The sequence below is a fragment of the Syngnathus scovelli genome, chromosome 9 (genome assembly GCF_024217435.2).
Source record: "Syngnathus scovelli strain Florida chromosome 9, RoL_Ssco_1.2, whole genome shotgun sequence".
Classification (NCBI taxonomy): domain Eukaryota; kingdom Metazoa; phylum Chordata; class Actinopteri; order Syngnathiformes; family Syngnathidae; genus Syngnathus; species Syngnathus scovelli.
In genome coordinates, this window is record NC_090855.1 from 10,792,723 (window position 1) to 10,805,681 (window position 12,959).

The 12,959-nt window shown below is 45.8% G+C and overlaps 1 protein-coding gene across 2 annotated transcripts; it reads left to right on the forward strand.

The window, feature by feature from the left end:
- Window positions 1–462: 462 nt before the first annotated feature.
- Window positions 463–12,723, forward strand: ago1 (argonaute RISC component 1). 2 transcript variants are annotated; one of them, XM_049731117.2, is made up of 19 exons: window positions 463–960; window positions 3,909–4,095; window positions 5,071–5,191; window positions 5,333–5,514; window positions 5,903–6,039; window positions 6,146–6,280; window positions 6,339–6,450; window positions 6,705–6,852; window positions 6,929–7,048; window positions 7,125–7,247; window positions 7,329–7,462; window positions 7,614–7,798; window positions 7,866–8,025; window positions 8,146–8,236; window positions 9,257–9,451; window positions 9,535–9,669; window positions 9,768–9,869; window positions 9,943–10,142; window positions 10,213–12,723. In XM_049731117.2, the coding sequence occupies exons 1-19, from the start codon at window positions 936–938 to the stop codon at window positions 10,319–10,321; spliced, it is 2,601 nt and encodes an 866-aa protein (XP_049587074.1). In that variant the 5' UTR covers window positions 463–935; the 3' UTR covers window positions 10,322–12,723. The 2 variants fall into 2 exon arrangements, with proteins under 2 accessions (XP_049587074.1, XP_049587076.1); XM_049731119.2 differs by having other exon boundaries at window positions 464–960; window positions 6,363–6,450.
- Window positions 12,724–12,959: the final 236 nt, after the last annotated feature.

Consider the following 12,959-nt stretch of genomic DNA (forward strand, 5'->3'; position numbering starts at 1 on the left):
TTTCTAAAAAGGCGTGTGTTTTTGTTGATGTACATTTTCTTTTCAGCTCAATTTTAATTATTGTTTAGATTTTCAATTTTTTTTTCACACGTGCTGTTGCCCTTAAATTTTATCGAGAGTACCTGAAGCACTTATCCAAATGTCCGGGTGTAATATACATTTTCCCCGGATTTGTTTATTATCTAGATTGATGGATAAATGATGAATAATGGTGACAATGATTATTTATTACATTTCATTTATTGGCTTTTGCCCTATTGCCATTAAATTGAAATTTTGTACAGTTCAGAGGACCTTCGTTTACGTTAGTGGAGGGTAATGGACTGCGTCGCGTTCCCAATTACGCAGTTTACGCGAACGTAATTTACGTACAATTTAAAAACGGGTTACTTCGGGTGAACCTGCAATGCAATTTTTTCTTCCACCACCAGGGTACGTCAGTAAGTTCTCCAGCAGTTTTGATGGCAGAGAAGAAGTTTGAGATTTTCTTTCTTTCTTTTTTTTAATTTTTTGGGGTGGTGGGGGACAGGGGGGGTGGCCTTTTTTGTTCGGCGGGGACGAGCCACAACACACCGCTCGAGGCACCCCAGCGCCGCGGACCGTCGGCTCAATCCCGAGGTGGGTTGGTGGGGAGCGACACCGTAGCGACAAACGGCAGCCGGAGACAAACGGGGGTCGAACACCGGACCGGCGGGCAGTTATCGCCCCTTTCGTTTTTTTCTTTTTCTTTTTTTTCTTTTTGAAAACCTCGTAACTCATCTGGTGGGGCTTTTTAGGGGGGCAGGGGGAGCTCAGAGCAGGGGGTCCAACACGCCGAGGAGGGACGAAGACATCACGGCGTGAGGAGGGGGCTGCCTTCCAACCTGAAGGGGCCGGTGGTTCGGCCACACCACCCTGGATTAGCTAGTTTGTACCCGCGCAGCTAAGTGAATGGGATGGAGCCGGGACCGTCTGGCACTGGTATGTATATTTCAAAATTATTCGTTTAAAAAAAACTATTGCATCTATGTTTGTGGAAGAAAAAGGCGAGCTATGGTCGCCTGGCCCCGGCTAGTTGGTTGATAACCGCGTGAAGGGAGACACAAGGAAGGAGGGACTCTTAAGGGAATTTCTTCCCATTTATCGCCTCTTAAACGGTGTTGACCATCCGCTGGGGTGGGGGCGGCCCCGGAGGTCGTGGGAATGAAGCCCGCCTTCCACCGGCAGCATCTGGCTGAGCTATGCGAGTAGCCCTGGCTGCCCTCCTCTCCGATCATTGACAGTTTTCTGATTCTCACTTAGTGTTTTATCATTAATAATTCCGAGTTCCAGACATATGACTGCATATGTATTATTATACGGCTTGGTTTTAGGTTAATTTATGTGTAGGGAGGCTCTTTGGGGGCCCCACCTCAGTATTTGTGAAGTTGCCTATTGTGTGTGTGTGTGTGTGTGTGTGTGTGTGTGTGTGTGTGTGTGTGTGTGTGTGTGTGTGTGTGCGTGTGCGTGCGCGTGTGTGCGTAGAGTGGGATGATTTAAAAGAGCATTTGATTATAGTGTTTTAGGTAGTGGTCTATTATTTAGAGAGTTCATGACAAAAAATTGAATTGGAGCATTATTGGCCGGTAGGTTACATTCTAGTGGCAGTATGGTCAAGTGCAGTCCTTTTTAATTAATTGTGGCAACATGCAAATGAGAACCCTAAATGTAGAAGTTTTATTTTCAGCAATCCAATAGAAATAGAAGTGCAGGTTTACCTTAAAATCAAACTTAAAATGACGATTATGTGTTGTGTATTTAAGCAAAACACACAACTATGCCTTATGAAAGTTCACCCGCTCAGTGTACAATGCAATAATAGAATGGTACAATACTCTGAGGCATATTTTCTTCTGTAGAAAGCAACCTATTACTGCATCCTAGTTTAGCTTGTGTTTTTGTGTGTGTATTTTTATCCTGTATGTGTTGTACTACCCCCTAGTGGCCATGATGTGCACACCAGGAGTAGCGCAATCTCCATTGAATGATCAAAATGCACAAATAGTTTAATTGTCTATATTCTATTTTAGTATCTTATCACTGTGTTTTCAAAAACAAAGCAGAACACTGTTTCTTTAACAGATACTTTATTGTCAAAACATTTCGTTGGTGTTTTGGGGGAGCTTGAATGTATTAATGGCACACTTCATTGACAAATGAGGATTTGAGATCTAAGAGTTTTGAGTCACAAATGTAAATTAAGGCACCACTGTGGTCTGACCCAGTGTTACACTGGCCCTTGTCATGATTAGTTTTAAACTGAACATTTTGTGTAAAATGGACTTGACTTGCTATAAATAGAAATATTTAGCTTTCTGGGTTGTCTGCCCACCTACCAAATGTGAAATTAAACTACCAAGTAATGCTAATGTCTGGTTATTTCTTAAAACATGCCTGTAAGCAAGGCTCTCTGAATTTTTATGGATTGTGACGCAACAGTGTGGCTAATTTACCGATCCCTCATGACAATCTCTGCCTGCGAATGAAGATTTTCGGTCAAATCTACAATACAGGTTTTGGAAATATTTACAATTGGAAACTTTCACTGTGAGTTGGGGTCGTTTATTGGAAAGGTATCATTTGAGGGTAAAGAGAAATTAATTTTAGTTTTGTCATTAGCAGACAATCCATGTAAAAGGGATCGCTCTCCTTGCCCACATGCAAGGGCATTAGTTTACGCACACACATGCACGCATGCACACACGCGCATTTACGCAACGTGCCATGTAGGTTTTACCTTGAGGAAATCCCTTGGAGCTATTTAAAGAAGGGCCTTTCCAGGTTGGCCTGATGTGGGAACATGCTCCCCATAGGACCCAAGAGGCCAAGGTCTCGGCTCCTCCTTTTATCCAACAGGCGCCCCCAACCTCCCTTACGCACAGACTCACACACAGGTTTTCTGATATCCATGACAATGCCGTGTTGCTGTGGCGTCTCCATGGTGAGGCTGGGAATGCCGAGGGGGTGCGGCGGGATGGGGAGGCTATCCCGTGTTTTCTGAGGGCACTCCCCTCCGTCAAGCCACCCGGTGTTGTTTATACGTCTCAGAGGGAGGAACGGGGCAGCTGGGGTCTTTGTTGTTGACGGTGGTGCGAGTGAGCGTGTGTGTGTGTGTGTGTGTGTGTGTGTGTGTGTGTGTGTGTGTGTGTGTGTAGGGGGCTTCTCTGGGGACTTGAGGGGTTAAGACATGGGGGCCCCTCGCAAGCAGGAGTTACTGCTAAACTTCCCACCCCAGATGTATTGATACTGACATTGGTTTTCTTTTGGTTCAAGTTTGGTGTTTTGTGGGCAGTCCCCAAATTTGGGCACTGCTCTGCCCACATGCCCACATCCAGTTATGAGAGCACCAAATTTTCACAGTCTTGCCTCCCCCATCTGTCTAGTAAAAACAAGTTGGCAAAGCAATTGGACCAACTTTCAAAGACAAGGACCCCAGGAAATGACTAAACCACCTGAAAATTCTTTTGGGCAAGGATGCTTGACATGTGATGGAAGATATAAATACAGAATTTCATATTGCAATGTAAAATTGGGTTTTGGGGCTGAATTTTGGTGTAGCTATGAGGGTTAGGGTTAAATGGCAGACTTGACATCTATTTTTGGAAATGGCTCTTATGAAATTTTTGTGGGTCTGCTCGTGATAGACATGCTAACCAAATTTCATTTTGCTTAAAAAAGTCTTTGAGGCCTGAAATTTGGAGATCTCTGAAGAAAAATGGCTTTGGGGAATTTTAAGTTCATATTTGAGGGATGCCTGGAAAGGTCCTGCTTAGAATTTCAGATTTTACCGTGGGTCCTGAATTTTTGTAAAATGAGTTTGGCCCAACAAAGGTAGTAGCAGTCAAACAAAATCTGACATCCTTTCTTTCTCCCACTAATTTTGTCCTCAGTGCCCATGGGGGTCTTCCCCCCACCCCTACAGCAGGTGTTCCATGCCCCGCGTCGGCCAGGAATGGGCACTGTGGGCAAGCCCATCAAACTGCTGGCCAACTACTTCGAGGTGGAGATCCCCAAGATGGACGTCTACCACTACGAGGTGGACATTAAGCCGGACAAGTGCCCGCGGCGAGTCAACCGGTAGGTCGCAGTGACCACGACAGATGTGGTGTCTGTAAAGCAGCCAATGTCTTCCAACATTGACCTGAAAAAAATAATTGCTCCAGTTCACACACAAATAGAAAAAGATCCATTATGTGCTTCTCTTACAGGGGAAGCTATTTGTTTTCATCTTTTCGGACTCTTAGGAAAAAAGCCACGACAATGAAATCAATTAAAAGAAGAAAAAAAAAAAAGGAGCTGTCTTGTTTGTGATTTGTCACCTTCGTGCTTTCAGTGTCAGTAAACAAACATGAAAGAAAAAGAGAGTAATCTGCTGACTCTGTTGTCTTGAGCTCTCTTGACAGTCCTTTTTCATTTCAGCCATCTCTGTCTGCTGTAAAAGGGGGGTGTTTTAGCCACAACAATTAATTTTTCTCACAATGCTAAATTCTGCTGATGTGTTTCAAGCCAGGCCTATTTGAAATGTTTCATTATCGAATATAGTATTTAAAATCGGTCAAATGGAGCGCTTCCTCAACTTGGAGGACTTAAATGTTTTTTTTTAGTGTGTCTTAAGTTCTGCAGCATTTTCAACTCAAGATGACAAAAAAAAGTGGCATGAACGTACCCCTGCAAAACTTAGTGTCCTTCCTCTAAAAGTCCGGAAAGCCTTTGAGCTTCACTGCCTCTTGACTCAAGGGTTTTGAGATAAAAGCTACCCAGAATCTATCCAAAGATCACGTCCTTTGACCTGCACCCTTCCCCCTTTTGGCGTATTGAAAAATTACCTCCTGGCTCCTCCCACTTTCATTCCTTCTTTTTTGTCCTCTCCTCCCCCCCACCTCCCATGACCATGGCAGCTGCGTCACGCACAATTGATAATTCCGCCATCTCGCGTCACAATGGAGCACCACGCCACGATCAAGGGGATGGCTTGAACTGACGGAGCGTCATGGGTGGCTCGTGTTAACGCTTTTTTTTTTTTTGGCTGCTTGTTTGATGACCTCCCCGCAGGGAAGTGGTGGAGTACATGGTGCAGCACTTCAAGCCACAGCTCTTTGGCGACCGCAAGCCCGTGTACGACGGCAAGAAGAATATCTACACGGTGCTGGCGCTGCCCATCGGCAGTGAAAAGGTATAAATGTGTTGCCAGAACACATCACCACCCAAATCAAGCCCTCCAAAAATAATTACCATCGCTTGTATATGCCTTGATTTCATTCCAACAGGTTCAGTATGTTGATTTAAAAATAGACACTGAGGAAATTCATTTCAGGTGGATTTCGAGGTTACCATCCCAGGGGAGGGCAAGGACCGAATCTTCAAGGTGTCCATCCGTTGGCTGGCCAAGGTGTCATGGCGCCTGCTGCAGGAGACGCTGGTCAGCGGGCGGCTACAGGTGCCCCTCGACTCTGTGCAAGCCCTGGACGTGGCCATGCGTCACTTGGCCTCTATGAGGTATACGATTATTTTAAGAATCGATTCTGGTGAATTTTTTTTTTCCCCTGTTTCTAGTTATTTTAATTCCAACCCGATAATCAAAAACAACCAACTTGTATTCTATTGTTATTATACAAGGGAATGCACTTTAGAGCTACCAATAGGGATTTGGAACTCTGGCAGAGCTTCCTACACTCCAGGGGAAAAAAAATATGAGCCCTGCCAGTAATTTGGAACAATGAAAAATAATGTGTGATGTGCCATGTGTTAACATTAAATTCATGCTGTCATCTCTCTCTCTCTCTCTCTCTCTCTCTCTCTCTCTCTCTCTCTCTCTCTCTCTCTCTCTCTCTCCCTCTGTCTCACACTCACACGGTTCATTGTTTTTGTCAACACTTCCATTTAGGTACACTCCTGTGGGCCGCTCGTTCTTCTCCCCGCCAGAAGGTTACTACCACCCTCTGGGCGGTGGCCGGGAGGTATGGTTCGGCTTCCACCAGTCGGTGCGGCCCGCCATGTGGAAGATGATGCTCAACATCGACGGTGAGGAGTGACAAGGCCCTAACTTAGAAAAGCCCCCCACCACCAATCCCAAAAAATAGAGTGCTGTGGTCTGGATTCCTCACTGATGTTCTCTGGCTCCCTCCAGTGTCTGCCACCGCCTTCTACAAAGCCCAGCCTGTCATCGAATTCATGTGCGAAGTTCTGGACATCCGCAACATAGATGAGCAGCCCAAAACGCTCACCGATTCGCAGCGGGTTCGCTTCACCAAAGAGATCAAAGGTGGGGGATTTTCAACGTCGGCCGACGCAAATAATTCGTAAATATCTAGTAGTGTCAGGTCTCGTATACCCCGCTTCGCCAGGCCTCAAGGTGGAAGTGACCCACTGTGGGCAAATGAAGAGGAAGTACCGTGTATGCAATGTCACCCGACGTCCTGCCAGCCATCAGACGTAAGTGCCATGATGATGATAATGGTGATGATGCGTGCCATGTCTCACTGACTGCAACCACGATTGTCATTTGAAGAGATGCTGAGGTCATTTTAAGATCATCTTTGTTAGTCATCCACCAAAGGGAACAAATGAGGCACACCTGTGCTATTCACCGAGATCCAGTACAAGAGCTGGATCTAAATTTGGCTTTTTTTTTATAGCCCTCCTGGTACATTGTGTGTCAATAAAAATATGATTTACATTTCTTACAGGTTCCCCCTCCAGCTCGAAAGCGGGCAGACCGTAGAATGCACTGTTGCCCAGTACTTCAAGCAGAAGTACAACCTGCAGTTAAAATACCCCCACCTGCCCTGCCTGCAGGTGGGGCAGGAGCAGAAGCACACATATCTGCCCCTAGAGGTGAGTCAAGCCTATCACGTGCTGATGATTTTCATCATGAGCGAATTTAAAAACCTCTCCGCCCCAAATGCGGCAGGTGTGCAACATCGTGGCGGGCCAAAGATGCATCAAGAAGCTGACGGATAATCAGACGTCCACCATGATCAAAGCGACTGCTCGCTCGGCGCCCGATAGACAGGAAGAGATCAGCCGGCTGGTGAGTCCAACCACTTAGCTGGAATTGCTAACTTCACTTCCGACGACCAACTGACTGACTTTTGGTTCTCTTGCAGATGAAGAACGCCAACTTCAACCTCGACCCCTACATCCAGGAATTTGGCATCAAGGTGAAGGACGACATGGCTGAAGTAACGGGCAGAGTGCTTCCAGCCCCGATCCTGCAGTACGGAGGACGGGTAAATATTTTGACCACAACAACCAGGGGCACGACTTTGAAAACACTCTGGTGAACATGTTTTGGTTGTGTCTCGTGACAGAACCGAGCCATAGCCACCCCAAATCAGGGCGTGTGGGACATGCGGGGCAAGCAGTTCTACAATGGCATCGAGATCAAAGTGTGGGCCATTGCCTGCTTTGCCCCGCAGAAGCAATGCAGAGAGGAGGTGCTGAAGTAAGTGCCAAAGTTAGCCTCAGCCTCATTTACACTGCCCATACCTGTCAATGTGCCATGTGCTTAATCATCTTTAAGTCTGAAATGATCCTAAACTTTGAGGGATCGTATGAGAAGAGAGGGCAAATGAATGATCATTTTGTCCTCTAAGGAACTTCACGGACCAGTTACGCAAAATCTCCAAGGACGCCGGCATGCCCATCCAAGGCCAGCCGTGCTTCTGCAAGTACGCGCAGGGAGCGGACAGCGTGGAGCCCATGTTCAGACACCTGAAGAACACCTACTCGGGGCTACAGCTCATCATTGTCATCCTGCCCGGGAAAACTCCCGTCTACGGTACGAGGATGATGTCATCTTAACCCGACGTGAACTGTATGAGTTGATTTCGTATCTCCACTTTCAGCGGAGGTAAAGCGCGTGGGAGACACCCTGTTGGGCATGGCCACGCAGTGCGTGCAGGTGAAGAACGTGGTCAAGACGTCCCCTCAGACCCTCTCCAACCTTTGCCTCAAGATTAACGTCAAGCTGGGAGGCATCAATAACATCCTGGTGCCGCACCAAAGGTAAAGCCAATTACATTGAAATACTAAACTATTTGCTGAAGAAATTCAAAACTATTTCCTTAATATTTAACTCGTATATGACGGATGCATGTTGGGTCTTACTCGTGTTCCCTGTTCCAGGTCAGCGGTGTTCCAGCAGCCGGTTATCTTCCTGGGAGCTGATGTGACGCACCCTCCTGCTGGAGACGGCAAGAAACCCTCCATCACTGCCGTAAGTATCAACGGAAAGTGTGCAGGAAGGTGCGACCAGAACGATAGTGACACCTAGTGGCAGATTACAGCTACTGCTGGAAATTAATAAGCACCATGTCGTGGTGTATCAAGTCGAGCATTAGCGTTTCAACGTCGTATTTCCGTGGCTGTAGTCAACCTTTTGCTACCACTGTTGTAACAGCACTGATACTGATACAAAACACAAAGATACAATCAGAAAATAATTTGTGGCGATGATTGATCCATTTGATGTGATAGATAAGGCTCAGATTTTCATGTTTATTGCACATTAAATGTAAAAGTAGTCTGCACAGGAAAAACTGACATTTAGTGGCATTTATTGTTTGATTCATCGAGATAATAGGAGACATCTGTCATTCACGTGTTCCAGTAATGGAAAAATGGGCGGATACCAATAAAAGGTTGCATCTTCTTAAGCTGAAGGGGAACAAAAAGCAGAGAATGAGGAAGGTGTCGTCGGTAAGGGGATACAAGGAAGCAAATGCCTCATCACATTGAGTCACGTTGAAAAATTGAGATGACGTCAACCCCTCAGCCGCCGCTGACTTCAGCCGAGCTGCGATTGGTTGCCATGTTGCCTAGTGATAGTGACAGATGCTTGAATCACATGTTGGGTTTGGGAGCGTGAGGAGGGAGGAGGAAAAAAATGATTTGCACGGAGAGCATTGTTCTGGATCAACAATCGGCAAAGTTAAAAAAAAAAAAATCAGTAGGCCTCTTCGGACATTTACATTGAAAAGAGTCCTGCAATATTTGTTGCATTCATTTACAAGTTTAATTGGTGATCATTACCAGTACCTTAATTATAATTAAAAAAATAGAGTAAAATATTGCTTTTTGTATTGTTGTCATGTACATCAGCAACACAAACCTGGTTCATCTTTCTTTCTTAAAAATCCAAAGTGGCCCTTGAGTGCAAACGTTTGCTCCCTTGCTTCCCGGCGTTAGCCACCAAGAGGTGCTAATGCTGCCTTGTTCTTCTCGTTGGTTCTTGTAGGTGGTGGGCAGCATGGACGCCCACCCCAGCCGCTACTGCGCCACCGTGCGGGTCCAGCGGCCTCGGCAGGAGATCATCGAGGATCTGTCCTACATGGTGCGCGAGCTGCTCATCCAGTTCTATAAGTCCACCCGCTTCAAGCCCACCAGGATCATCTTCTACAGGGACGGCGTTCCGGAAGGCCAACTGCCGCAGGTCGAGCGAGAGAGAGAATATTTCACATTACCTTGTTTTTATGTAATTGGGGGAAAAAAAAAAAGTTTTTATTCTTATTTCAGATTCTCCACTATGAGCTGCTGGCCATCAGGGACGCCTGCATCAAGCTGGAGAAGGACTACCAGCCCGGCATCACTTACATTGTAGTGCAGAAGCGCCATCACACGCGCCTCTTCTGTGCCGACAAATCTGAAAGGGTGCGCTTTTTTTTTTTTTCTTTTTTCCTCGGGCCTGACCCCACCATTTTCACCCTTTTCCTATTAATAGTATCGTTTTTCTTGTTTTGTTTTACCAGATCGGAAAAAGCGGGAACATACCCGCTGGCACTACAGTGGACACCAGCATCACTCACCCCTTTGAGTTTGACTTCTACCTGTGTAGCCACGCAGGCATACAGGTAGTTTGATGATTCACCACAAAACCTTATGGGAGTCTACATTTCATGCAATTTGCCTTTTGTCCACGTCAAGGGTACGAGCCGGCCGTCGCATTATTACGTCTTGTGGGATGACAATCGTTTCACGGCCGACGAGTTGCAGATCCTCACCTACCAGTTGTGCCACACCTACGTACGCTGCACCCGCTCGGTGTCCATCCCGGCGCCGGCCTACTACGCCCGCCTCGTGGCCTTCCGCGCCCGCTACCATCTTGTGGACAAAGAGCACGACAGGTTGGGAACACGACCGACTCGTTGGCATCTGCCGATTATCAAGTACTTACCGTTGATCTTGTGCTTGCAGCGGGGAGGGTAGTCACGTGTCAGGTCAGAGTAACGGCCGGGACCCCCAGGCGCTCGCTAAAGCGGTCCAAATCCACCACGACACCCTGAGGACCATGTACTTCGCCTGAGCTGCATAGCAAGGCAGCCACCACTTCCCCTCGCCATGTCCCTTACGCCCAAGTGGGCTCGCAGCTCTCCACCACTATGACCACCTCATCCTCTTCCCTTATCCCTGTGTGACTGCCCACGACTCATCACCCACCCACAGCCAGCCAGCCCGCCATATCGATCCAATCTTCAAAACATTCTCCAGCCTCATGCACTCAAAAGGTTATGAATATTATTATTATTATTATTATTGCGATTATTTCTTTGTTTTTACTCGACCGGGACTGTTTTAGTTTTTTCGTCTGTATTATAATGTAATATTGTGTACTACCTTCACACTCGCAAGTAAGTATGCAATATGGAGGAAATTAGGCGGTGCACAATGCTGCCTCTTTAACCCAATGCCAGTGTTCCAAAATCACAAGGATTGGGTATCCTTTGCTTACTTTCATTGTTTTATTGTTTTTACAAATAATGTTATTCTTCTTGTATTGTTTCATATTTTTTTTAAAACCCACCATGAGCTACTTTAGCACTTAGCGTTTAGCATGTAGGTGCCTGCGCGTCTAGGCTGCCATTTTCACTTTCCTAAGCGGGTGTAGCATATCTTAGAGCCTTTAGAGGGCTTCGCAAAGTATAACAATAGAGGGACCCTTGCGTTGAGCCAGGGGCGGGGAACCTTTTGCCTGCCTCTTCCGCAATGGTGGTCCGCAGGTTGCCCACCCCTGGTGTGTAAAAGATACTTGCACCCCGTGCACCTGAACCAGCATCATTAACCAGCCAAAAAAAGAACAACCAACCAATGGAAAAAGGAGGCACTTCAACAGGGAGCTCGTTTTTATGATTTTTGTCTGTATGCTCTTTAAAGATTTACAAGGCACTTTTTGTTTTACTTATTGATTTTTTTTATGACTTCCAAATGGCCTCATCTTTGTACACTAAGTCGCACACTTCTATAGCTATACATGAGCTCTTACCTCACCGCATAGACAGCAGAAGCACACTCTCTCAAGACTATCCCTCTTCAAATGCACTTGTTCCTCAACACTCATCCTTTGTCATCATCACCTTCATCACCGCGTTTATCGCTTCGCAATCCTTTAGCGCAACGTTTCCCAAACTTGTCAAAGGCATCTATTTTGTTTTTCACCATGGCACCTGCCACAGAGTTACAATAGTGCGGTCCAGTCTGCCAATGTCATATTGCTTTCTGACCCCTGTACCAGTAGTTGAATGCATGGAGCAAAATTGATTGGCGCCCCCTAGTGTAAGAAAATGTATAGACTCAGTTTGGGAAACCTTGCCTTTTTTTGTGTCAGCCAATCTCCCTTGGTGCTCCGTGTGCATGGGTGGCACGAATAAGGGAGTTGCGACCACTTATTAATACACCCTGCCTTTTTAAATATGATAATAATAATAATGCATGGAACACGTTGTAAAACTGGATTATCTGAGCCACTTTTTTTCGCTGCCTGTTTGCCTCAATTGTGAAGTAGTTACAAAAATCTGCCCCCCTCCCCCACCACCACATTACTTGAGTATTGTGACTCGTCTGTGGAGACCGAAGCCCCTTTCACACTTGTTTACTTTTTGTTAGATGTATTCATTTTCAGTGGCAAAAAAGAAATCTGCAAATGATTTACTTTTTAGTGATGTGGAAAAAGTAGCACTTTTTCTGTGGGTGCCGCCAATCTTACGGATCTGGTACTACCTCCAAAAATGGAAAATTCTTGCTCTGAAAGCGCTGACAGTTATGCGAATTTATCTCGTGTCTTTTTGCCAATTAGATTTGTGTGAAAGAGGCTTTGGTCCAAATGCCACCTTGGTCGCCCCTCCAAAGGCGTTTGTGGGGTTTTTAAATCACATTTATGGACTCGCATATTGTCCAAAAAAAAAGCCTTTGTACGACGTTTTACTGACCCGTCATTGTGTTGAAGGTGATTTGTACATATAAATATATAATATTAACCTGTTATGTATTTTGGCTCACCACTCGCCAGGCCTTGTCACAGTTTTTCGGGGGCCAGTACTCTCCCGCCGTCTCGTCCGTTCCGCCCTCTCCAGATAATAATGATACAAAGTTTCGCGGCAGTTCCTTGCACCGCTGAAACCAGATGCAGTTCTCACTCACTGAAGTCACAAAGCACCTTGCAAGAGGGGGCGGACGGGCAGGCAAGCGGTAGGGCCAGGTGGGTTTGTGGGGTTCGGATTGTATGTACGACAGCCGGCAGCCTCACCATCTGACTAAGCAATATCGAAGCCACTGATCAAGAACAATCCTTGTCATAGCACTTCCCAATAGATTTGGAATGAAAGGACTTGGAAGCGTTACGCTCTTTTGGCTCTCTATGTGATAGTAGTAATGGAAACTCTGTGGGGAGGGTTATTTTTTAAGAAGAAAATAAATTTGTTTTTTAAATAATGTTCTGTTATTCTTTGTGCACGCTTGCAGGTCACTTACTTATGCACACTAGCACAATACTATGAAGTAAACAAATTTGAGGTGGCTTAATATGATTTTAAATTGGAGGTCAAATTACAAATTAACCACTTAAATTTACAATAATTAGTAAAAGCTGAAAAACATGGAACACAAAAGTACGCGTAATTCAGCAGCGAACATGATATTGACGGCATCACCGACGACGTAATATCACC

Bases quoted from the DNA above. Each gene is read 5' to 3' on its own strand.
- ago1 (XM_049731117.2), top strand. From the start codon at position 936: ATGGAGCCGGGACCGTCTGGCACTG. The intron at 6,040-6,145 runs GTGAGGAGTGAC...GGCTCCCTCCAG, and splicing joins GATGATGCTCAACATCGACG to TGTCTGCCACCGCCTTCTAC. The intron at 10,143-10,212 runs GTTGGGAACACG...TTGTGCTTGCAG, and splicing joins GTGGACAAAGAGCACGACAG to CGGGGAGGGTAGTCACGTGT.